Raw genomic sequence first — 26,167 nt, 5'->3', positions numbered from 1 at the left:
ACTATTAATATTTTATGGTATATCTTTCAGGAATTGCTTCTATGCATATTCAGTAATATAAATAAACCATGCAAATTTCAGGATTTGTTCTTATATATATTCACTAATATAAATAAGCCAATACAAATGTACATGTATATATGTGTATCTATCTATCTATCTATCATCTATCAAATCTATCATCAATATATCTATTTATCTATTCATTCTAAATAAATAGGTCTTCTTTCCTCACTTCATGGTATTGTAATATCTTTCTTTTCTGCCATTAAATATACAGCCAAATCCAAGGGTGACATTAAAAATTATTAATGATTACTGTTTCATGGACACCAAGCAATGAAAGGACAGACTGTAGCCCAAAGGTTTACGACTATGGCAGGCATAAGTCCTTTAATTGCTAGATCAGGAGGTGGGGCTGTGGTCATCCCAGAGGAGGGGCTGGCAGAGTAGGCACTGGATAGAAGGACCCAGGGCAGTCATACAAAACTGCAGCCAACAGAAACATTTGGCTGAACATTTCAGTATTTTCATAACTGGCTTATATTTGGGGGCAGCCAAGCCAAATATCAACTCTACATTCATCATTTTTAGTTATTGTATTTTGTTCCATGGTATGGTAGAGTAGCATTATGTACCACACCTGCCCCTCCCCCTTCCCCTATGAGGCAGCTATAGGAAGGAACATTGGTTGCCTCAGTTGCTGAGGGTGGCCCTTGGCTGACAGCCGGCACAGAAACAGAGACCTCAGTCCTACAGCTGCAAGGGGTTGAATTCTGCCAACAACCTAACGGAAGGTGGAAGCAGATTCTATTTTCTGGCAGATAAGGAGCCCAGCTCAGCAAACACCTTGACTTTGGCCTTCTGAGACCCAAAACAGAAAACCCAGCCACTCCAGCCTAGACTTTTGACCCGCAGAACTGTGAGGTTAATAAATGAGCATTGTTTTAAGCTGCTATATTTGTAGTAATTTATTACGGCAGCAATAGAAAACTAATATACCTAGTATGAAGGTACTATAAATTATTTGACCCATTATTTATTATTGGGAATTTAGGTTGAACCTAGGTATTATTTGTTTGTTCTTATGCTAGCATGAGAAAGTAACTTCAATAATAGCATTGTACTTTCATCATTTCTCACTTGTCTGATTATTTCCTGAGATAAATCCTTAGAAATGAAATTGTAGGGTCACAGAGTTTTTAAGAGCTTTGGTACATACTGTCACATCACTCTCAGATTTTTTTCTTTTCTTCTTCTTCTTTTTTTTTTTTTACAATTTGCATTTCTACACCCTTGTTTACTCACCATTGTAACACCAGTTATTTTTATTCTTTGTAATTTTTGATCATGTAATAGGCAAAATATTAGTATTACATTGTAATTTTAATTTGTATTTCTTTGAACACCAGCAGATGCAGAACATGTTTAAAAGTTTAGGGATTATAAAATGGGGATAAGCTTATTATTCTCTGATGCCAAATTTACTCAGCCTGGTGAATCCTAGATTGTCCAAGCAAATAATTATTGAGACTGTTAAAAGGAATTTTGAGGTAATTCACATATATATACTCAAAATCCAAAATTTTGGCCACAATAACCTAATGTAATTAAGTGCAATCTCATAAAGTTTATAGGTATGATTCTACAATGAACTGTTATTTCAGATAGAGGTTGAGATGTTAGATACAAAAGCAAGATGTTTGGAAAGAAAAGCAATTTTTAGTGGGGTAATAAATAAACCTACAGCATTTTATTTTATTTTATTTTATTTTATTTTATTTTTCAATATATGAAATTTATTGTCAAATTGGTTTCCATACAACACCCAGTGCTCATCCCAAAAGGTGCCCTCCTCAATACCCATCACCCACCCTCCCCTCCCTCCCACCCCCCATCAACCCTCAGTTTGTTCTCAGTTTTTAACAGTCTCTTATGCTTTGGCTCTCTCCCACTCTAACCTCTTTTTTTTTTTTTTCCTTCCCCTCCCCCATGGGTTTCTGTTACGTTTCTCAGGATCCACATAAGAGTGAAACCATATGGTATCTGTCTTTCTCTGTATGGTTTATTTCACTTAGCATCACACTCTCCAGTTCCATCCGCGTTGCTACAAAAGGCCATATTTCATTCTTTCTCATTGCCACGTAGTATTCCATTGTGTATATAAACCACAATTTCTTTATCCATTCATCAGTTGATGGACATTTAGGCTCTTTCCATAATTTGGCTATTGTTGAGAGTGCTGCTATAAACATTGGGGTACAAGTGCCCCTATGCATCAGTACTCCTGTATCCCTTGGGTAAATTCCTAGCAGTGCTATTGCTGGGTCATAGGGTAGGTCTATTTTTAATTTTCTGAGGCACCTCCACACTGCTTTCCAGAGCGGCTGCACCAATTTGCATTCCCACCAACAGTGCAAGAGGGTTCCCATTTCTCCACATCCTCTCCAGCATCTATAGTCTCCTGATTTGTTCATTTTGGCCACTCTGACTGGTGTGAGGTGATATCTGAGTGTGGTTTTGATTTGTATTTCCCTGATAAGGAGCAACGTTGAACATCTTTTCATGTGCCTGTTGGCCATCCGGATGTCTTCTTTAGAGAAGTGTCTATTCATGTTTTCTGTCCATTTCTTCACTGGGTTATTTGTTGTTCGGGTGTGGAGTTTGGTGAGCTCTTTATAGATTTTGGATACTAGCCCTTTGTCCGATATGTCATTTGCAAATATCTTTTCCCATTCCGTTGGTCGCCTTTTAGTTTTGTTGGTCGTTTCCTTTGCTGTGCAGAAGCTTTTTATCTTCATAAGGTCCCAGTAATTCATTTTTGCTTTTAATTCTCTTGCCTTTGGGGAGGCAAGAGTGTCGAGTAAGAGATTGCTACGGCTGAGGTCAGAGAGGTCTTTTCCTGCTTTCTCCTCTAGGGTTTTGATAGTTTCCTGTCTCACATTCAGGTCCTTTATCCATTTTGAGTTTATTTTTGTGAATGGTGTGAGAAAGTGGTCTAGTTTCAACCTTCTGCATGTTGCTGTCCAGTTCTCCCAGCACCATTTGTTAAAGAGACTGTCTTTTTTCCATTGGATGTTCTTTCCTCCTTTGTCAAAGGATGAGTTGGCCATACGTTTGTGGGTCTAGTTCTGGGGTTTCTATTCTATTCCATTGGTCTATGTGTCTGTTTTTGTGCCAATACCATGCTGTCTTCATGATTACAGCTTTGTAGCAGAGGCTAAAGTCTGGGATTGTGATGCCTCCTGCTTTGGTCTTCTTCTTCAAAATTACTTTGGCTATTCGGGGCCTTTTGTGCTTCCATATGAATTTTAGGATTGCTTGTTCTAGTTTCGAGAAGAATGCTGTGCAATTTTTATTGGGATTGCATTGAATGTGTAGATAGCTTTGGGTAGTATTGACATTTTGACAATATTTATTCTTCCAATCCATGGGCAGGGAATGTCTTTCCATTTCTTTATATCTTCTTCAATTACCTTCATAAGCTTTCTATAGTTTTCAGCATACAGATCTTTTACATCTTTGGTTAGATTTATTCCTAGGTATTTTATGCTTCTTGGTGCAATTGTGAATGGGATCAGTTTCTTTATTTGTCTTTCTGTTGCTTCATTGTTAGTGTATAAGAATGCAACTGATTTCTGTACATTGATTTTGTATCCTGCAACTTTGAATTCATGTATCAGTTCTAGCAGACTTTTGGTGGAGTCTATCGGATTTTCCATGTGTAATATCATGTCATCTGCAAAAAGCGAAAGCTTGACTTCATCTTTGCCAATTTTGATGCCTTTGATTTCCTGTTGTTGTCTGATTGCTGATGCTAAACTTCCAACACTATGTTAAACAACAGCGGTGAGAGTGAGCATCCCTGTCGTGTTCCTGATCTCAGGGAAAAAGCTCTCAGTTTGTCCCCGTTAAGGATGATGTTAGCTGTGGGCTTTTCATAAATGGCTTTTATGATGTCTAAGTATGTTCCTTCTATCCCGACTTTCTCAAGGGTTTTTATTAAGAAAGGGTGCTGGATTTTGTCAAAGGCCTTTTCTGCATCGATTGACAGGACCATATGGTTCTTCTCTTTTCTTTTATTAATGTGATGTATCACGTTGATTGATTTGCGAATGTTGAACCAGCCCTGAATCCCAGGAATGAATCTCACTTGATCATGGTGAATAATTCTTTTTATATGCTGTTGAATTCGATTTGCTAGTATCTTATTGAGAATTTTTGCATCCATATTCATCAGGGATATTGGCCTGTAGTTTCTTTTTTTATTGGGTCTCTGTCTGGTTTAGGAATCAAAGTAATACTGGCTTCATAGAATGAGTCTGGAAGTTTTCCTTCCCTTTCTATTTCTTGGAATAGCTTGAGAAGGATAGGTATTATCTCTGCTTTAAACGTCTGGTAGAACTCCCCTAGGAAGCCATCTGGTCCTGGACTCTTATTTGTTGGGAGATTTTTGATAACCGATTCAATTTCTTCGCTGGTTATGGGTCTGTTCAAGCTTTCTCTTTCCTCCTGATTGAGTTTTGGAAGAGTGTGGGTGTTTAGGAATTTGTCTATTTCTTCCAGGTTGTCCAATTTGTTGGCATATAATTTTTCATAGTATTCCCTGATACTTGTTTGTATCTCTGAGGGATTGGTTGTAATCATTCCATTTTCATTCATGATTTTATCTATTTGGGTCATCTCCCTTTTCTTCTTGAGAAGCCTGGCTAGAGGTTTGTTAATTTTGTTTATTTTTTCAAAAAACCAACTCTTGGTTTCGTTGATCTGCTCTACCATTTTTTTAGATTCTATATTGTTTATTTCTGCTCTGATCTTTATTATTTCCCTTCTTCTGCTGGGTTTACGCTGCCTTTGCTGTTCTGCTTCTATTTCCTTTAGGTGTGCTGTTAGATTTTGTATTTGGGATTTTTCTTGTTTCTTGAGATAGGCCTGGATTGCAATGTATTTTCCTTTCAGGACTGCCTTCGCTGCATCCCAAAGCGTCTGGATTGTTGTATTTTCATTTTCGTTTGTTTCCATATATTTTTTAATTTCTTCTCTAATTGCCTGGTTGACCCACTCATTCGTTAGTAGGGTGTTCTTTAACCTCCATGCTTTTGGAGGTTTTCCAGACTTTTTCCTGTGGTTGATTTCAAGCTTCATAGCATTGTGGTCTGAAAGTATGCATGGTATAATTTCAATTCTTGTAAACTTAGGAAGGGCTGTTTGTGACCCAGTATATGATCTATCTTGGAGAATGTTCCATGTGCACTCGAGAAGAAAGTATATTCTGTTGCTTTGGGATGCAGAGTTCTAAATATATCTGTCAAGTCCATCTGATCCAATGTATCATTCAGGGCCCTTGTTTCTTTATTGACCGTGTGTCTAGATGATCTATCTATTTCTGTAAGTGGAGTGTTAAAGTCCCCTGCAATTACCACATTCTTATCAATAAGGTTGCTCATGTTTATCAGTAATTGTTTTATATATTTGGGGGCTCCGGTATTCGGCGCATAGACATTTATAATTGTTAGCTCTTCCTGATGGATAGACCCTGTAATTATTATATAATGCCCTTCTTCATCTCTTGTTACAGCCTTTAATTTAAAGTCTAGTTTGTCTGATATAAGTATGGCTACTCCAGCTTTCCTTTGGCTTCCAGGAGCATGATAAATAGTTCTCCATCCCCTCACTCTCAATCTAAAGGTGTCCTTAGGTCTAAAATGAGTCTCTTGTAGACAGCAAATAGATGGGTCTTGTTTTTTTATCCATTCTGATACCCTATGTCTTTTGGTTGGCGCATTTAATCCATTTACATTCAGTGTTATTATAGAAAGATATGGGTTTAGAGTCATTGTGATGTCTGTATGTTTTATGCTTGTAGTGATGTCTCTGGTACTTTGTCTCACAGGATCCCCCTTAGGATCTCTTGTAGGGCTGGTTTAGTGGTGACGAATTACTTCAGTTTTTGTTTGTTTGGGAAGACCTTTATCTCTCCTTCTATTCTAAATGACAGACTTGCTGGATAAAGGATTCTCGGCTGCATATTTTTTCTGTTTAGTACACTGAAGATCTCATGCCAATCCTTTCTGGCCTGCCAAGTTTCAAAAGAGAGATCAGTCACGAGTCTTATAGGTCTCCCTTTATATGTGAGGGCACGTTTATCCCTTGCTGCTTTCAGAATTTTCTCTTTATCCTTGTATTTTGCCAGTTTCACTATGACATGTCATGCAGAAGATTGATTCAAGTTACATCTGAAGGGAGTTCTCTGTGCCTCTTGGATTTCAATGCCTTTTTCCTTCCCCAGTTCAGGGAAGTTCTCAGCTATAATTTCTTCAAGTACCTTTCCCTCTCTCTTCCTCCTCTGGGATACCAATTATGCGTATATTATTTCTTTTTAGTGTATCACTTAGTTCTCTAATTTTCCCCTCATACTCCTGGATTTTTTTATCTCTCTTTTTCTCAGCTTCCTCTTTTTCCATAACTTTATCTTCTAGTTCACCTATTCTCTCCTCTGCCTCTTCAATCCAAGCTGTCGTCGTTTCCATTTTGTTTTGCATTTCGTTTAAAGTGCTTTTCAGCTCCTTGTGACTGTTCCTTAGTCCCTTGATCTCTGTAGCAAGAGATTCTCTGCTGTCCTGTATACTGTTTTCAAGCCCAGCGATTAATTTTATGACTATTATTCTAAATTCACTTTCTGTTATGTTATTTAAATCCTTTTTGATCAGTTCATTAGCTGTTGTTATTTCCTGGAGATTCTTCTGAGGGGAATTCTTCTGTTTGGTCATTTTGGATAGTCGTCCCTGGAGTGGTGCAGACCTGCAGGGCACTTCCCCTGTGCTGTGGTGTATAACTGGAGTTGGTGGGCGGGGCCGCAGTCCGACCTGATGTCTGCCCACAGCCCACCGCTGGGGCCACAGTCAGACTGGTGTGTGCCTTCTCTTCCCCTCTCCTAGGGGCGGGATTCACTGTGGGGTGGCGTGGCCCGTCTGGGCTACTTGCACACTGCCAGGCTTGTGGTGCTGGGGATCTGGCGTATTAGCTGGGGTGGGTAGGCAAGGTGCACGGGGGCTGGAGGGGCAGGCTTAGCTCGCTTCTCCTTAGGTGATCCACTTCAGGAGGGCCCTGTGGCAGCGGGAGGGAGTCAGATCCACTGCCGGAGGTTTGGCTCCACAGAAGCACACAGAGTTGGGTGTTTGCGCGGAGCGAGCAAGTTCCCTGGCAGGAACTGGTTCCCTTTGGGATTTTGGCTGGGGGATGGGCGAGGGAGATGGCGCTGGCGAGCGCCTTTGTTCCCCACCAAACTGAGCTCTGCTGTTCGGGGGCTCAGCAGCTCTCCCTCCCTTTGTCCTCCCGCCTTCCCACTTTCCGAGCAGAGCTGTTAATTTATGACCTCCCAGACTCTAAGTCACGCTTGCTGTCGGAACACAGTCTGTCAGGCCCCTCCGCTTTTGCCAGCCAGAGTCGGGGGCTCTGCTTGGCCCGCGAGCCGCCCCTCCGCCCCGGCTCCCTTCCGCCAGTCCGTGGGGCTCCCTCCCGCCAGTCCGTGGAGCGTGCACCGCCTCGCCGCCCTTCCTACCCTCTTCCGTGGGCCTCTCGTTTGCGCTTGGCTCTGGAGACTCCGTTCTGCTAATCCTCTGGCGGTTTTCTGGGTTCTTTAAGGCAGGTGTAGGTGGAATCAGCAGGACGCGTGGTGAGCCCAGCGTCCTCCTACGCCGCCATCTTCCTACCGCCTAAAAAAAACCTACAGCATTTTAGTCCTTTTCTTTTTTTGATTTTCAGTCAATTTAGATCATAATTTTTAAATATAAAAATCCCATAATAATCACATGGCCACACTACTCTCCAGAATATAGTTTATAATTTTTATGGTATGTGTGTGTGGATGGAGGAGAGTTAAATATCTGCCAGTGGTAATGATAATGTAATACCTTCTTTAAAAATAACTGAACAAAGTAACTTTGGTAGGAAGGCATTAAAACTGTTTATCTTATGCAGCGCTTTCGTGGCTCAGTGGGTTGAGCCTCTGACTTGATTTCGGCTCAGGTTAAGATCTACGGTTGTGAGATCAAGCCCTAAGTTGGGCTCCATGCGAGGTGTGGAGCCTGTTTGGGATTCTCTCTCTCTTTCCTCTCTCTTTGCCCCTCCCCTGTTCATGTTCTCTCTGTCTCTGTCTCTCTCTCTCTCTGTCTCTCAAAATAAATAAATAAACTTTTAAAAATAATTTTTGGACAATCTTACTATAAAAAACATGATATCATAGCGAATTTTTAAAGGAGAAACTGAATGCTAAAGTAATTATAGCACATAATGGAGTGATGTATTTTAGGCACTGTTATTTTGATTAAAACGGTATGTGAGACCATTGTAAACATGTAGGTTCTCAGGGAGTGGTCCTTGCCGCACTATGTCTGGAAGAGCCTTTTACAGAGACTTGCACTTGCTGCAATCGTGATTTGCATCTGTCATCACAAAACTTTGCTTTAGTTTTCATATTTGTTTTCAGTTTCACAAATAAAAGTGACTCCAGTTGAAATTTAAGGAGAAACCGCCAAAGAAACCTTCTGATTAGATCCATTAGAAGGGATAGTAGGGTGACTAGCATTTAATTGTATATTCTGGCTTCTGTTGACCTTCCCAAGAGGTGTATGTTTGATCTAATTTGCTGAAGTATTTGTAGAGATGTGGGCATTTTGATTAAAAATATTCTCACAAAACTTTCCATACACATTTTTAAGGGATCTTATAGTTAAGAAGACACTATCATAAAAGGCTATTGTTACAGAAAAAGCTTCAAAGGAAAAAAATAAGTATTTGTTATTTGAATTTAGAACTTCAAAGCCAGAATTGTTCTTGTGAAAGGAAAAAGTTTTCTCATGGCTGATCTTTTTAAATAGAGTGAGATGAGATGGTATATTTTTAGTGAAAATGGTTAAGGAAACACTTTACATATAGTAGAAGAACCTTTTTTGTCTTCAATGTTTTTTATCGTTAAAACACATACCCACAGCATATAGTCCTGCATGTGGAAAAAATTGAACCAATACAGATGTATAAAAAATAAAATCAGGGGCACCTGTGTGTCTCAGTCAGTTAAATGTCCAACTCTTTGTCTGGCTCAGGTCATGATTTCACGGCTTGTGAGTTCAAGCCCCATGTTGGGCTATGTGCTGACAGTGCTGAGCCTGCTTGGGATTCTCTTTCTCTCCCTCTCTATCTGCCCCTCCTGCTCCTGCTTGCTCTCTCTCTGTCTCAAAATAAATACATAAACTTAAAAAATCAAATCATTTCTGGTTTTCCATTCCCTAGAGAAAATTGCAGTTCACATTTGGGTATAAATCACTTAAGACCTTTTTCTATACTTATATGTATATACATAACCACAAATATACACAACTATATTTAAATAACAGTGTGATCAGGCTGAATTTACTCAATAGCCACATCTCCTTTTTATTTTTATTTTTAAGTCCAATTTATTGAGTTACAATTTATGTAGTAAAATTCATCCTCATGTATACAGTATCCTCATGTATACACTACTCCACTACATTTGAGTAGTGTATATGGTTGTACAATGACCACTAAAGTCAAGATACAGAACATTTCCATAGCCCCCAAAGTTCCCTCATATCCTTTTATAGTCACTTCCCTTCCTCTACCCTCAGCTCATGGCAATCATCCATCTGATTTTTGTTTTGCAGTGTTGGCTTTTCCAGAATGTTATATAAATGCAATTTTTGTGATTGGCTTCTTTCTTTTAGCATAATGCTCTTGAAATTCATCTTGTTATATGTGTCAACAGTTGCTTTCATTTTATTGCTGAGCTGTATTTCATTTTGTAGAATATGCCACCATTTATTTATGCCCCAGTAGATGGATATTTTGGTTCTTTCCAGTTTGGGGCCATTATGAATACAACTGCTATAAATATTCACAGACAGGTCTTTGTACAGATTTATGTTTTCACTTTTTTTGGGTAAATAATAGAGTGAGGTGCTGGGTCATATGGTGTGGTTTAAATTTATAAGGAACTACTAAACAGCTGTACACTTTTGCATTTCCATTAGTGATTTTGAGAGTTCTAGTTGCTCCACATCTTTCCAACACTTGGAATTGTCAGACTTTTAAGCTGCAGCCATTTTCCTTGGCATGTAGTATGATATCTGCTGTGGTGTCCATTTGCACTTCTCTAATAATTAATGATGTTGAGGATCTCTTCATGTGCTTATTTGCTATGTATCTTCTTTGGTGGAATGTCCGTTCAAATCTTTTGCCTCTTATATTTCATTCTTTGTCTCAATGAGTTATGAGTTCTTTATATATTTTTGATATTAGTCCTTATCAGACATATTTTTCAAATATTTTCTTCCAGTTTGTGATTTGTCTTTTTTTAAAGAACTTTTTAATTTTTATTCCAATTTTACTGACATATAATTGACATATAACGTTGTATTCATTTTAAGGGATGATATAATGATTTGATATATGTATGTATATATTGCAAAATGATTACCACAGTAAGTTTATTTACCATCCATCACCTCACAAATTTACAAATTTGTTTTACCCCTTGTGATGAGAACTTTTAAGATCTCTGTTAGAAACTTTCAAATATACAATATAGCATTGGTAACTATAGTCACTATGTTGAGGATTTTTGCATCTATATTCATAAGGGATATTGGTCTATAATTTTCTTTTCTTCTAGTGTCTTTGGTTTTGGTAACAGGGTAATTACTGCTGGTCTTGTACAAGGAACTTGTTCCCTCCTATTCTATTTTTTGGAAGAGTTTGAGAAGTATTGATCTTAATTCCTTTAAAAAATATTTGGTAGAGGTTTGCCTGGGTGGTTCAGTCAGTTAAGAATCCAACTCTTGATTCAGCTCAGGTCATGATCTCACGGTCATGAGACTGAGCCCTGCGTCCAGCTTCATTCTGGGCATGAGACCTGCTTGAGATTCTCTCTCCCTCTCCCTCTATCCTTCCCTGCCTCTCAAAAAAATTATTGTGTTGAAATCATCAGTGAAGCCATCAGTCGTGGGATTTTATTTGTTGGGAGGTTTTTGACTACTGATTCAATCTCCTTACAAGTAATTACTAGTAAAATACTAGTAATAAATACTAGTAACTAGTAATTTAAGTAGCTACTATTGCTCTATTCAGAATTTGTATTTCATGATTCAGTATTGGTAGGTTGTATGTTTCTAGGTATTTCTCCATGTCTTCTAGGTTGTCCAATTTGTTGGTGTATAATTGTTTACAGTGGTTTCTTATGATCCTTTGTATTTCTGTTTTCAGTTGTAACATCTACTCTGTCATTTCTAGTTTTGTTTGAGTCCTCTTCCTTTTTTCTTGATGAGTCTACCTAAAGGTTTGTCTATTTTATTTTTTAAAAAAAAACAGCTCTTATTTTCATTCATCTTTTCTACTGTCTTTTTCGTCTGTATTTCATTTATTTCCACTCTGATCTTTGTTACTTCATTCCTTCTAGTAACTTTGGACTTACTTTCTTTTTCTAGTTCCTTGAGGTATAAAGTTAGGTTCTTTATTTGAGATATTTTTTTCCCTCTTAATATAGGCATTTATCACTTTGAGCTTCCCTTTTAGAACTGCTTTTACTGCATCCCTTAAGTTTTGTTGTGTTGTATTTCCATTTTCATTTGTCTCAAGGTATTTTTAAAATTTCTTTGATTAGCCTGTTGACCGATTGGTGGTTCAGTAGCAGGTTGTTTAGTCTCCCCATATTTGTGATTTTTCCAGTTTTCTTCTTGTAGTTGATTTCTAGTTTTATACCATTGTGGGTGGAAAGGATGCTCAATATATTCTCAACCTTAAATTTTTAAAGATGTGTTTTGTGGCCTAATATATGATCTATACTGGAGAACGTTCCATGTGTACTCTGTTTCTTTTGGATGAAATGTTCTGGATATGTCTAAGTCCATCTGGTCTAATGTGTCATTTAAGGCCAATGTTTCCTTATTGATTTTCTGTCTTGATGATCTATCTATTGATGCCAGTGGGAGTATTAAAGTTCCCTACTATTATTGTATTGCTGTTGATTTCTCCCTTTAGGTCTGTTAATATTTGCTTTCTATATTTAGGGGTTCTATGTTGGGTGCATAAACATTAACAAATGTTATATCTTGTTGTTGGATTGTCTCCTTTATTACTATATAATGTCCTTCACCTCTTATTACAGTCTTTGACATAAAGCCTATTTTGTCTCACATAAATAAAGCTATCTTAGCTTTCTTTTGGTTTCCATTTTTATGTAATATGCTTTCCCATCCTTTCACTTGCAGTCTCGTGTATCTTTAAAGCTGAAGAGAGTCTTGGGGCGCCTGGGTGGCTCAGTCGGTTGATCGTCCGACTTCGGCCCAGGTCATGATCTCGCAGTCCGTGAGTTCGAGCCCCGCGTTGGGTTCTGTGCTGACTGCTCAGAGCCTGGAGCCCGTTTCAGATTCTGTGTCTCCCTCTCTCTCTGCCCCTCCCCTGTTCATGCTCTGTCTCTCTTGGTCTCAGAAATAAACGTTAAAAAAATTAAAAAAAAAAATAAAGCTGAAGAGAGTCTCTTGTAGATGACAATAGTTGGGTCTTTTTTTCTTTTTTTAATCCATTGAGCCACTTGATGTCTTTTGATTGGAGTATTTAGTTCGTTTACATTTAAAATAAGTATTGATGGCTTGGACTTTTTGCCACTTTTAAACTTGTTTTCTGGCTGCTTTGTAATTCCTATGTTTCTTTCTTGCTCTCTTCCTTGTGATTTGATGATTTTCTGTAGTGTTATGCTCATATTCCTTTATGTTTTGTGTAACTACTATAGGCTTTTGCTTTGTGGTTACCATCAAGCTTACATAAAATATATTTATAACAATTTATTTCAATATGATGAGAACTTAAATTCCAATGGTATGCTCTGTCCTTTTTCTTACTAGATTATCTTTTTCTTTTTTTCCCCCTTCCTCCTCATCTTCTCCTTCATTAATCTTTTTTTCATAAATTATTTGTGTTTTATGGGCATTAGTTTTTTTGATTGTTGTTGCAAATTCTTCTGCTCTGTCATTGGGCTTTTAATTTTGTTTAGTGACCTTTTCACTGTATGAATATTTTAATGTAATCACATATGTTGTAGTCATTGTTAATTCTGCACCTGGCTTTGATTTCTTAATTAGGAAGGCATTCCCCAACCCAAAATTAGAAACACAATCCTGTTGTATATGATAAATATACATATTTATCATATATTATATCATATATATCATATTATATATACCATATATTCTGTATGATTCCATATATTTATAATCAGATAGTGTGAGATGGGAAACACATTATATATTTTGTTCCTATATAGAAAACCAGGGGTTTGGGGGTGCCTGGGTGGCTCAGTCGATAAAGTGTCTGATTTCGGCTCAGGTCATGATCTCAGTTCATGAGTTCGAGGCCCACATCAGGCTCTGTGCTGACAGCTCAGAGCCTGGAGCCTGCTTTGGATTCTGTGTCTCCCTCTCTCTCTGTCACCTACTCACACTCTGTCACCTGCTCACACTCTGTCTCTGTCTCAAAAATAAACATTAAAATTTTTTTTTTTTTACAAAACCAGGGGTTTCAGTACATTTATTATGGTAAAGACACATTAGGGGAGAGGCCTAAGACTGAAGGATTTTCCTAATCTTTTATAATAGACATGGATACATTTTATTATGCAGTTCATCTTTGAACAAGGTAGGGGTAGGAGCACCAATTCCCTGCACATTTAAAATCCACACATAATTTTGACTCCCTCAAAACGTAACTACTAATAGCCTAATGTTGACCGGAAGCCTTACTGATAACATAAAACAGTTGATTAATACATATTTTGTATATGTATTATATACTGTATTCTTACAATGACAGAGTAAACAAAGTGTTAAGAAAACCACAAGGAAGACAAAACATAGTACTGTATTTATATAAAAAATACATACATGTATAAGTGGACCTACACAGTTGAAACTTGTGTTGTTCAAGGGTCAACTATATCCTATCAGCCAAAAGTATCATAAAATATAGTTCTACACAATGAAATGTTATAATAGTGTTAAGAAACGTATATTTGGTTTTTGTCCCCGATTCCTGGCACAAAGCTCCTTATGTAATACAATAAATTAAAATTTGGTTAAAGGTGAAAGGAACATCTTTTGTTATAATATTTGGTTTTTGTCCCCAGGTCCTGAAATAGCTCTGGAATGATAAAGGTGAAAGGATCATCTTTTGCTATTCATAACAAGCCCCTTTCATCTACACCAGAGTTTAATGAGGTGACTTTTGCAAAGCCCTTAAGGATCGGGTCTTGTTGCCAGGGAAGCCAACCATGTGATTAGAGTTTAGAAACTTTCAGCCCTATCATCTGACCTTTGGGGAGGGAGAGGGGCTGGAGGCTGACTTAATCATACCTATGTTATGAAGACTCCATAAAAACCCCAACTGAAAGGATTTGGGGAAGCTTCTGGGTTGGTGAATGTATAGAGGAGCTAGGAGGGTTGATGTACCCAGGAAGGGATGGAAGCTCCACCCCCTCCCCCATACCTTGCCAATGTATCTCTTCTATTTGGCTCCTTATCTGTATCTTTTATTATATTCTTCATAATAAACTGGCAATGTAAATATCTGTTTCTCTGAATTCTGTGAGCTGATATAGCAAATTATTGAAGTCAAGTGGGGGTTGTGGGAATTCCCAGGATGTAGCCAAGCCAGTCAGAAGTATAAGTGACACCTTGGGACTTGAGACTGGCATTTGAGGTGGGAAACATCCTTGTAGAACTGATCCCTTAATCTAGGATCTGTGCTAACTTCTGGCAGTTAGTGTCAGAATTGAGTTAAAGTGTAAGGCACCCAGTCAGTATCTGCTGAGAATTAGAAAATTGCTTAGTGTGTAAAACTTCATGCATTTGGTGTCACAAGTGGTGTGAGTAGAGGAAACAGATGTTTCCTTTACAAGTAAAGCACTGTTTCAAATAGTGCTTATCAATATAATAGTCTTTATTGCTTATAATCTTTCAATTATGTTGAAATTTCTTCCTGAAAATTTAATAAATATTTCCCCATGTTTATTCAGTATAGATTTCCTTAAGTTTAAAATGATTTTCTCTGGGTACCTGGGTGGCTCAGTCTGTTGAAAGTCTGACTCTTGAGTGCAGCTCAGGTCATGATCCCAGGGTCATGAGATCAAGCCCTTTGTTGGGGTCTGCACTGAGTGTGGAGGCCTGCTTGAGATTCTCTCTCTCTCTGTGCCCCTCTCCCCTACTCGCACACTCTCTCTAAAAAATTTTTTTTAAAGAAAAAATAAAATTATTTTCTCGTTACACACAACCAAATTTGATTCTATAATTACACTTTTCTTGTGGAATAGTGGATAAGAGGAAAATTTATAGTTTGTTTTATGAATAATTGTGGATAGTTCTAAGCATTTGAGATACATTTTTATTCTCACCAATTTTAGACTAAATTTGTAGTAGTACATTACAATACAAAATCCAATCTAAACATAGTCATAGTTTTATAACTTTATCTGTATTATTTGTAACATACTCCTATGACAGTTATCAAAGACAAAGGTGACATGATAAATTTCTTCTTGCTTTGTTGCTGAGTCAAAAGCTGGTTTAAGTCTCATTTTTTCGATTATCTGGAAATCTGAAATACATAAATTACAAAATTTAATCTTATATTGGGGCAGAAAGTAAAAGACATTTGCTTGAAAGATATTTTGTTTTCTTTAATTTTCCGACATGGCTTAAAAGATGAAAAACACTTAACCTTATGTAACATTTAAAAGTAAATCTGTGATTTTTTTTAGACAGTGTTTCAGTATTATCAAGTACTAGATGAAATTATTCTTCTTGTGTTTGGAGAATCAGTTTATGCTTAATATTTTGCCTAATGTATATGCAATAGAAACTTTTAACTTGGTTTATCTTACCCATTGAGTTCTTCCGAATTCTCCGGGATTTGATACAAACTTTCCATTGTGGGTTTTCTAGATCCTCCTACAGGAAAAAAGATGTGTAAATTTAATGGTTTATCACAGATATAATTTATAGTTATATTGAGCTTGAACCTGGGAGTCTCTTTTCAGAGATACCTATCCTGGTCACTTGAATGATCAAAGTGAATGTATTACTTGTGTCACCAGGGCAGATTATATTAGTCAAAGATAGCCACAATATCTCCCACTTCACATGTTTCTCAACAATATGATCCTCAAGTGGTGGAATCTAATTCACCTTCTCTTGAAATTGGGCTAGGCTTTGGACCCTTTTGTAATCATTAGAATGTGGAGAGAGTGGCTTCATGATTTCTGAGGTGAGGTCAGAAAAGGCTGTGCAGCTTCCTCCTGGTTTGCTCAGGGTGCTTGCTTTGGAGGAAGCCAGTCACCATATAAAAAACCCTACCATCCTGCCATCCTGGAGAGACCACATAGAAGATGCTCCAGTTGACCTTTCCAGCTGAGTCCAAACTTCCAGCCATCCCTCCAAGGCTCCAGTCTGTGAGGAAAGCTGTCTTGGATCCTTCAAACTAGTCTATCTGTCAGCTGAGCACCACCATCGGGTGACCTCAACTCATGTCTAGCCAAACCATGGTTGAATTCCTAATCCACAGAATTCTTGTGATACATAAAATGGCAACTGGAATAGCCACCTTTTGGGGGACAAAATGACTTGTTAGAACAATAGTCAAAAGGAAAATTAATTTAGATAGCAATATAAAGTATCCAAATAATTAAATCAGATACAGGAAATGTATACATATTAATAGGCGTGTTAATTTTTATTGAACTTTCATATCTGCCCTTCAACTTTTAAGTTGAATCCATTGGGACTAATCCAATAATATGCTCTACATTCTTGCTTATCATAGGCCTCCGACTCCAGGAGCCCTTTCATTTCCTGTATTCTATTCTATTCTATTTTCTTTTTTTTTTTTTAATTAAAAAATGTTGATTTATTTTTGAGAGACAGAGAGAGAGAGACAGAGAGAGAGAGAGAGTGAGCAGGGGAGGGGTAGAGAAAGAGAGGGAGACACAGAAACTGAAGCAGGCTCCAGGCTCTGAGCTGTCCGCACAGGCCCAACGTGGAGCTCAAACTCATGGACTACGAGATCATGACCTGAGCCGAAGTCAGACGCTCAACCGACTGAGCCATCCAGGCTCTACCCCTGTATTCTATTTTCAATAAGGCTCTATACATTTCCTATTTTGTCCCCATCTCCTACCACAACTCCTGAAACATTTCCACTGTATCCTCATTCCATTTTCTGAAATTCTCTTTACTTTCTTGCTCTAACAGAAACATGGCTGCCCTCAAAGGACACTGCCAGCCCAGCAGCCTTTTTTGTTTTTCTTTTTGTCAGTCTGGCTACCATTGGACCTGGAAATGGACAGATGTCCTCCTTACACTTTATTGTTCTCTTTCAGGACACTCACCTTCCTTCCTTCCTTCCCTTCCTAAAACTCAGTCATCAGTTTATACAACCAACTATTGTTGTGATCTACCCACAACTGGGATCATTCTCAGTTGATTTTATCATTGGCTTATTGTTACCTTGCTACTACTTTCTTAACTTAGCAATTTAAATGTACATGCAGAAGATTCTTCACCTTGGGTCCTAATTCCTTGAGCTCGGTTCTTTTTGAGCTGGTCCCACACCCTACTGCAGCCATTGATTCCCATGGACATTCTTAGACTTTGCCAGTAGCAGTAACTTCGAGCCCCCCTCAAATTCAGTTGCCAGCATTCAACTACTTGACTTCCAGCTTTATCCTTTTAGATCACTCCCTCTAGTACCCCAACACCAGCAATTTTTCTACTTCCCTGGGACCTCCAATGCTGCTGCATTTTCATTGTTCCTCTCCGTTTTGATGTCTTCTTTCCCTTCTTTATTTAACTTGAGTTCCATGATCATTCTCCCCCTTGCATATAGCCTGACTTCATTACCCTTTTCCCACTTTGTCATACTCACTTAACAAAACCATAACCCTAGATACATCCAACTGTCTCCCTATTCCTCTCCTGTACTATGAACAACCAGACCCCACTTTAAATTAGGTGAACTTTTAATGCTTTCAGGTTATCCTATTAAGCATTCTTGGTCCATTCATTCTTCTACTCTCCTAGATGACTATTTAGCTCTTTCTTCTATTTTCTCAAACCTCTAATCCTGCAACTGGATCGTTGTTTTCAGCTGATGATTTATTTTCTGGTTTCATGGAGGAAGTAAAAGCCAATAGGAAGAAACTTCCACAAGCTCTGTGTTAACAGTCACTTACCTACTTGTTTTTGTTCTATATGCTCTATCTTACCTACTACGCTCCCATCTAAGGTTAACTCCATCTTCACTAGACTTCATCAGTTCTTGCCCACATAAGACATGGCTCCAGCAATTCCTTCTGTCTCCCACTTATCAGGGTTTTGTGTTTGTTTGTTTGTTTGTTGGGGGTTTTTTGTTTGTTTGTTTTTTGCTATTAGATCTTCCGCATCAGCAAATAAATACTTAGTTGAAGCCAAATGACTGAATTCTTACCAGTGAAAGTAAACAAATGATACATACTGCTCCTGGGTCTGAGTGTTAGACAGTGAGGATTTAGTCCCCATTAAATTTTTCCTTTTCTTTAATCTTAGACATAGCGCCATTACCCCATGATTCAGTTTCTAACATGCAGACATTGACAATACTCTAAGCCAGTGGATCTCAGCTGGCAGTGATTTTGCCCCACAGGTGGCTTTTGAAAATGTCTGGGGACATTTTTGGTCATCACAACTCATAGGTGGAAGTGCTACTGGCATCCAGTGGATAGAGGCCAGGGATGCTTCTAAATATCCTACAATGGCCATGATAGCCATATTCCAGCCCCCTCAGCAACAAAAAAATCATCTAGCTCAAAATTTCAATAGTGCAAGATTGAGAAACCCTGCCTTAGGGGATGGCGGAGCAATAAAATGGAAGATCATGGTCCCCTAATTGCCTGTGGAGCTACCTTGTGAATCTAGACTGCTCACTTCAGGATTAAGGAAGAAACAAATTTGTGTCTTCTTAACCTACTGTACTTTGGGGACTTTCTGTAATAGGAGCTGAGCTTTTACCTTAAGTAATATGTTTTTATCATTCTTTACCTTGGGCTTCTCAGTTTAATATTTTCCATTGCATCACAATATATATAACATCCTAACCTCCTAATACCTATTTTATACTATCTAATGTCTTAAATTCAGCCTTCCCTTTGGTTTGGCAGGATGTAACATCTCTTAAACTGGGGAAATCTTTCCTGGATTTTCTGAGTTTAACATTATGCCCGGTTTGTCTCAAATAATTCTTCAGCATTCACTCCCTAGATGTTGAAGAAAGATGATTTTTGGGGGAATATTTCCCAAGTAGATTCTCTGAGAAGAATAGCTGTATCTGTAGCTGTTCTTTTACTCAACTTAGGCCACAGTTGCCAGTTTAAATAAAAGACATCCACACTCTCTCTGTGCTAGGAAACCTTAGCAATGATTAATTTATATAGGGGAACACCTGAACTCATCAGGTGTCCGATATTTCTATTCATTTGCAATAAGGCGAACACCATGGGATTGTTTGTTCTTGGTTACACTGTTGCAAAAGCACTCATTTTTGATTCCTAACCTAGGTTTTGTGCTGTGGGCTTGACTTCGAATGTGATTTGTGGTGTTTGATCTGTAAGACTTACAAGGAAGCTGGAAAAGTAGGACCAATATCACTCCCACAAGGAGATCAGAACCAATACAAAGTTGAGAGCATGATATTTGCTTATACTGTCTACCATTTCAGTGGAAACAGACACTTTTCTGTTAATAGTAGGCTCTCAAATGGTAGATTCCTTCAGGTGGGCAACAAAACAATCTTATTTATGCCTCCACTTAGCCTATACTATACCAAAGAGCAATAGAGTAAGTCAGCAAATGCTGAATTGCAATCAACATACCATCCCATCCCTTTACTTGAAAACAATGGCCTATAATTTTCATATAATACTGTATGTAAATGAGATTTCAAAAAATGTTACCAGTAGAGCAGTGCAAAATAAAATGGAGGAGACACTGACTGGTAGTTTTGTGAATGAGAAGGTAAATGAATTTTTATAATTTTGACATGACTAACATTTTTACTGGCCTTATTCTAGAAAAGGGTAAATAATAACTCGTACATAAAGGTTGTGTCAGGGTTTATAGACTAGACCCCTGGTAATGGATTCAACCTTTCTACAACAAATCAAAAGTATTGTATGCTCACATGAATATACAGTGGTCATTACCTTAAATTTAAAACTCACTATAAGCAGCAAGCACATAGAGCGGCATATGAAGGCTGTATTGTATCAGTGTGGTCTGCAGAGAATTTCTTCATATGGTTTTTGCCTGGTTGAAATATATGTTGCAGTTCAAAGCTAAAGGGATTACTTCTGAATAGTCATCACAGAGGTTGATTACGTTCGTATATCATATTTAGCTGGACCCTGCAGGCTATTATTCCATTAGCTATGCTGGCCCTGCTATTGTCAAAAAGTTGATCACCTAATGTTAAAAGATTGTGCTTTCTGTTGACCTTATCCAAATGACTCAAAAGGTTTTGTTAAAAAATAAAACTCAGATTGCATTTTATGAAAGTGATTAAGAATAAATACTATGTATAAAAATGCCTATATCTTATGGGTGATCTTAGCATTATACCATCAATGATAAAATTATATTTTGCTTTAGTATTTCAGCACATTTTACTTAAATTCATAGGTTTAATTTTAGTAGAAATAGTACTTCTTTCTTGCTGATAGTAGAGAGTGTCAGAAACTGAATTCTGCAAAGGAAACAAAGTGTCTCCTTCCGTGTACTCAAATCATATAAAATTAACACCATGGAAGTAAGCTCAGTATAGCAATATTAATATGATAGTACATTCACAATGTAAACTAATTACAACATGGTTTTGTAAAAGCAACTGTACTGAGGAGAAAAGTGTTTTGTTTGGAGGAAATATGCATATATATGGAAAATTTGTCATTTACGCTTGATAATCAGAAAATCACTTCAAATAATATTTTAACTATTTATTCTTTAAACAACGGTTGTGTAGTTTCATTCATTTAGTCACAATAGCTGAAAAAGTTTAAAGAAATGAGCTAAATATATATCTGTATAAATCCTGAATCCCATTACCAATATAAGGCATATTTCAATAAGCTTGACTTTTCACCTATGTTATTGTGAATTAGCTACAGATTAGTAAGCAAACGAAAGTGTTTTCTTGACAAAAATATTGACAGGTATGGTCTTATTATTTAAAATAATCTATAAAAAATTTTCATTAGAACCACATTACCAAAGCTATCTTTGGGGAACAAAGATGATTTTGAAGCTATCTCAATGAACAGCTAGTTTTTGAATTATGCTCCTAGAAGTGTTGAGGGATTGGCACAGAGTCATGTATCCTTTTTGGCATGGTCCTCCTTGTAACTGATGGTGTGTAAAATGGCTGGTCAGGGATACAGCCTGTGGTCCTGGAGCACAGCCAGACACTAATTTCAGCCTCATTAGCATTGTTCTCTAATCAACTGAACTTTTCAGCAAGTGGAAGTTTCCTAATATTTCTTGTACTTGCTTGTCTTCAGCCACCCCAGTTGATACAATAGAGAAGGACAGAGTATCAAGCGGGAGGAAACAGATGGCACATTCAACTGGGATTTGGAAGAGACTTTAATGAAGGGACCACTGGGAGATGAGGGCAGGGCTAAGAACTGACAAGGGATGAGGCACCCAGTGCCTCATAATAGAGGGATGCCATACCTTTCCCTGGGGCTGAAAGGTAAGGGGAAGAGGATGTTATTGCACCCTGAGTGAGAAATGGAGATTTAAGAAAAGGGGTCTCCCAATAGAAGCTAGAAGCAGCAGCTGTAGAGTATCACAGCTGTCAGAACTGAGCCTCAGTTCAGTTCCTCAGAACAGAGGAACAATTTCCTGACCTCTCCACCTTCCTAACCTCTGATTTCCTGCTGGTGATGCCCTTTGGATAAATCCAAACCAGGAAGCCAGAAGGTAAGTGAAGTTGTGAGATGTAGTCTGAAGTCAGTCTTCCAAGGACACAGAACAGATAAAATGGGAGAATGAATCTTGAGGTGTGTGTGGGCATGTGGCAAATAGCATCTAATAATCCTATGTGCAAATGTCATCAATTAGTCATGTGAAGCATGATTGCAGTGTCAGCATATTGATGTTAGTATATGACTTGGTGCTTTTTTCCTTCCCTTCCCTTTCCACTTTCTCTCCTCCCCTGGATTTTTGGTAATATTGGCTTGTCATTCATGGCACTTCTCATCTTATAGTTGTGTAAAAAATTCTATGAACCAGAGTTACTGGTTCATGTTACCATGAACAGAGTTACTCACTCTACCAAAAAACATGTGCGTTTCTTGGCAATACTTTCCTATTTTTTGTTAGTAAACAAAAAGATAATCTGTTCTGTGTTTTGAAGTAGAAAATCATGATATGGTTATTCTATACCTGGTGAAGAAAAAGTCAAGATATTAACTTTGAAGGCAGGAGGCTTCTTACAAGTTTGGGCATATTCTCTAAAGTGTCAAAAAGTGAGATGTGTTCTTTCATTCGCAGGTTCTGGTATATAGTAATTCCCTTTCCAAAGGCATTTGTTAATATTTGAAGCTTGTTAAAATTTATACAAGGATCAAGTGTATATTCTAACTCAAAATTATAGGTTCTTTTCTCCTAACACTATTTTAAATCAACGGAATGGAGCTAGACCTTGGTGAAGCACTGAAGTTACCATGTTGACACAGACTTATACTGAATTTCTTCTTCTGGATATCTGGACTTTTAATGAAAGTATCTGATTCAGGTGAATCAGCCTGTAGAGACACTAAATACTTTTTTTTTTAATATTTATTTTTGAAAGAAAGAGAAAGCATGCACACACGCAGGGAGGGAGAGGCAGAGAGAAAGGGAGACAGGATCTGAAGCAGACTCTGTGCTGACAGCAGAGAGCCCAATGGGGGGCTTTAACTCACAAACCATCAGATCATGATCTGAGCCGAAGTCAGATGCTTAACTGGCTGAGCCACTCAGGCGCCCCTAAATATTTTCTCAAGATAAACACAGTGCTGATGTCTTCATACAGTTCTTTTTATTTCTCCTATTGATACTACATTACAAATCTAACATTTTCCCCCCTACAGAGTATGGAGTAACAGAAATCACAGTATCTTCTTTCCCCACCAATAATATGAAGCCGTGATTTTGAAGATACTAGACATCAGACAACAAAACCCAGTGACACCTGAGAGACAGGAAACGATATGAACCCTACAACGGCTCAGCCTACTGTCTTGAGTATGTTTCCATGCCATAACTTAGAGAGGGGGAACTCAGGAAGAGCTCAGTGGGCTCCTTTAGTTGAGGAGATGGCGCTGAGAGAGTCTGGGGAAACCAAGGCCACAAGAGTTAGCAACTAGTGTGCTGTAGAGGAGACAGCTGCATACAGTGAGAATTCTGGAGGTATACAGAGGCTGCCCTCGAGGATTTATCAAAGTACAGATCAGAGCATATACGTAAGGAAATTACCCATGGCTGGGGAAGGAACAACCCAAAAGGACAGGAATGACAGTACACAGTGTGTTCACAAAAGGCTAGGAATACTACCTGTTATCACCAGCCAGACTGGGAAATCTCATAATTCATGGGGCAGTGGACAGAGTACTCAGAAGGGTCTTGCCTCAGAGGTGGGGAAAAATATCCCTATATTTAATCTTTCTCTGACCCCACCCAATAGATCACAAAGGCAATACCTGGGAACTTTATTGCATCTCAGAACAAAGCTTGAGGATATTCATGAGAATACAAAACTGACTAGTACCAAAAAAGGATACCATTTATAGTATCTGGCATTTATTTATTTATTATTTATTTATTTATTTATCTATTATCTAATTGGCTTTATTAAATGATTCATGAATGGGCAGCATCCCATCTAGCAAGTAGAGGGGAGGGAGGAGCTTCCACAAAATGGAAGGTTTTTAATAGAAGGAGAGTGGGGCAAGAAAGTTATAAGCAAAAGAAAAGGAAGGACTGTTGCAGGCCAAGTCACTCTCCCTGAAGGGTAAGAGCAAGGAGTCTTAGGCAGATTTCCTCAACTTTCTTTTGGCAGGCAGAAAGGGCCCATGTAACAAATTTCTTCATTGGTGCTTATCAGAAAATTCCTGATCAATAGGTTATAATTTATATTTGTGGAGGAGGTTGAAACTGCCTGGATTTAGTAACTTGGCCTGACTCAAGTGACACTATTTTGGGCCTTTTGTTTTTGTTTTTGTTTTAATAGGTCCCCTCTTTTGATCAGACTCTCAGTTTACCAGAAAGGAATGTGATCAAAATTTAAGGCACACAATATCTGGCATTTAATAAGAAATTACAGAACATGCAAAAAAAAGCATAACGAGGAGAAGAATCAGCCAATCAGAAATAACCTAAAACTGACACTGTTGTTAGGATTTGGAACAAAGACATAACTGTTATTTGGAACAAAGACATAACTCTTATCTTAATCTATTTTTATTTTATTTTTGAGTGAGAGAAAGAAAGACAGAGCATGAGTTGGGGAGAGGCAGAGAGAGAGGGAGACACAGAATCCAAAGCAGGCTCCAGCTCTGAGCTGTCAGCACAGAGCCCCACGATGGGCTCAAACCCAGGAACTGTGAGATCATGACCGAGCTGAAGCAGGTATTCAACTGACTGAGCCACCCAGGTGCCCCAGACATACTGTATTTTAGACATTAAAAATGTTAAGTGGATACATGGATGGTATAATAAAAATCAATTAGCGAAACTGAAGACAGAGCAGTAGAGACTACCCAAACAAAACAAAGAGAGGCACATAATTAAAAAGATAAGAAGAATATCACAGAGTTGCAGTAAAGTTTCGGGTAGCCCTTTGTAAACGTTATTGAGGTTCTGGAAGGAGATGGGTAAAGAACTGAAAAATACTTTAAGAAATTACAGCTGGGGCGCCTGGGTGGCGCAGTCGGTTAAGCGTCCGACTTCAGCCAGGTCACGATCTCGCGGTCCGTGAGTTCGAGCCCCGCGTCAGGCTCTGGGCTGATGGCTCGGAGCCTGGAGCCTGTTTCCGATTCTGTGTCTCCCTCTCTCTCTGCCCCTCCCCCGTTCATGCTCTGTCTCTCTCTGTCCCAAAAATAAATAAAAAAACGTTGAAAAAAAAAAAAAAAAAAAAAAAAGAAATTACAGCTGAAATTTTTTCTAAACTTGATGAATGCCACAAACCCAGAGATCTAAGTAGTTCAACAAACTCTAAGCTCAAGAAACTTAGAGTACTAAGAGAAAAATAACCTGTCAAGCCCAGAATCCCATACCCAGTAAAAATATATTTCAACAATGAAGACAAAACGAAGACTTTTAAGACAGACAAGAGCTGAAGCAATTCATCAGCAGCAGATTGCACTGTAAGAAATGATAAAATCCTTAGACAGAGGGAAAATGACACCAGATGGAAATTTGGACCTATGCTAAGGAATGAAGAATGTTAGGTATGGCAAGTAAAAGATGAAAGATTTTTTGTAATTACTAAATTTCTTCAAATAATATTTGACAGAATAAAAATTATAACAACGTAGTGTGGGATTTACAATATATGTAAAAGTGTAATATATGTAAAAGTATAATGTATGACAACAATAGTGGAAAGTCTGGGGGGGGGGCGAGAAACAAAGGTATATTATTGTAAAATTCTTATACTATGTGTTCAATTGTCTACTGTCACCTGAAGGTAGACTCTGACAAATTAAAGATGTGAGCTGGTCATTACTATATTTTTTTCCTGGTTGTGGATTTTTAAATTGTTCTATATATACAAAATATAAATTTTATCATGTTAACCATTTTTAAATGTGCAATTCAGTGGCATTAAATGCATTCACAATATTGTGAAACCATAACCATGATCCATTTTGATAACATTTCAACATCCCTAACAGAAATTCAGTATCTATTAAACAATTCCCCGTTCTTCCCACCCTGCTGTTCTTGGTAACCTCTGTTCTACTGTCTATAACTTTGCCTCATAAAAGTGGAATCATACAATATTTGTTCTTTTTTGGTCTGGCTTATTT

At 38.0% G+C, this 26,167-nt stretch overlaps 1 protein-coding gene across 2 annotated transcripts in view; it reads right to left on the bottom strand.

Moving 5' to 3' along the window:
• Positions 1 to 15,430: 15,430 nt before the first annotated feature.
• Positions 15,431 to 26,167, bottom strand: part of TTC29 (tetratricopeptide repeat domain 29) — a 240,511-nt gene continuing 229,774 nt past the window's right edge. For both annotated transcript variants that reach the window (XM_007091756.3, XM_015541922.2), the window contains exons 12-13: positions 15,950 to 16,016; positions 15,431 to 15,663 (exon numbers count right to left, since the gene is read on the bottom strand). In XM_007091756.3, coding sequence (XP_007091818.1) covers positions 15,633 to 15,663; positions 15,950 to 16,016 — 98 coding nt within the window. In that variant the 3' untranslated portion in view covers positions 15,431 to 15,632. The remainder of the gene's footprint in view (positions 15,664 to 15,949; positions 16,017 to 26,167) is intronic.

This window comes from Panthera tigris, chromosome B1 (genome assembly GCF_018350195.1).
Source record: "Panthera tigris isolate Pti1 chromosome B1, P.tigris_Pti1_mat1.1, whole genome shotgun sequence".
Classification (NCBI taxonomy): domain Eukaryota; kingdom Metazoa; phylum Chordata; class Mammalia; order Carnivora; family Felidae; genus Panthera; species Panthera tigris.
Note: the sequence above shows the minus strand (reverse complement) of the source record. Positions and strands in the feature narration are given on the sequence as shown.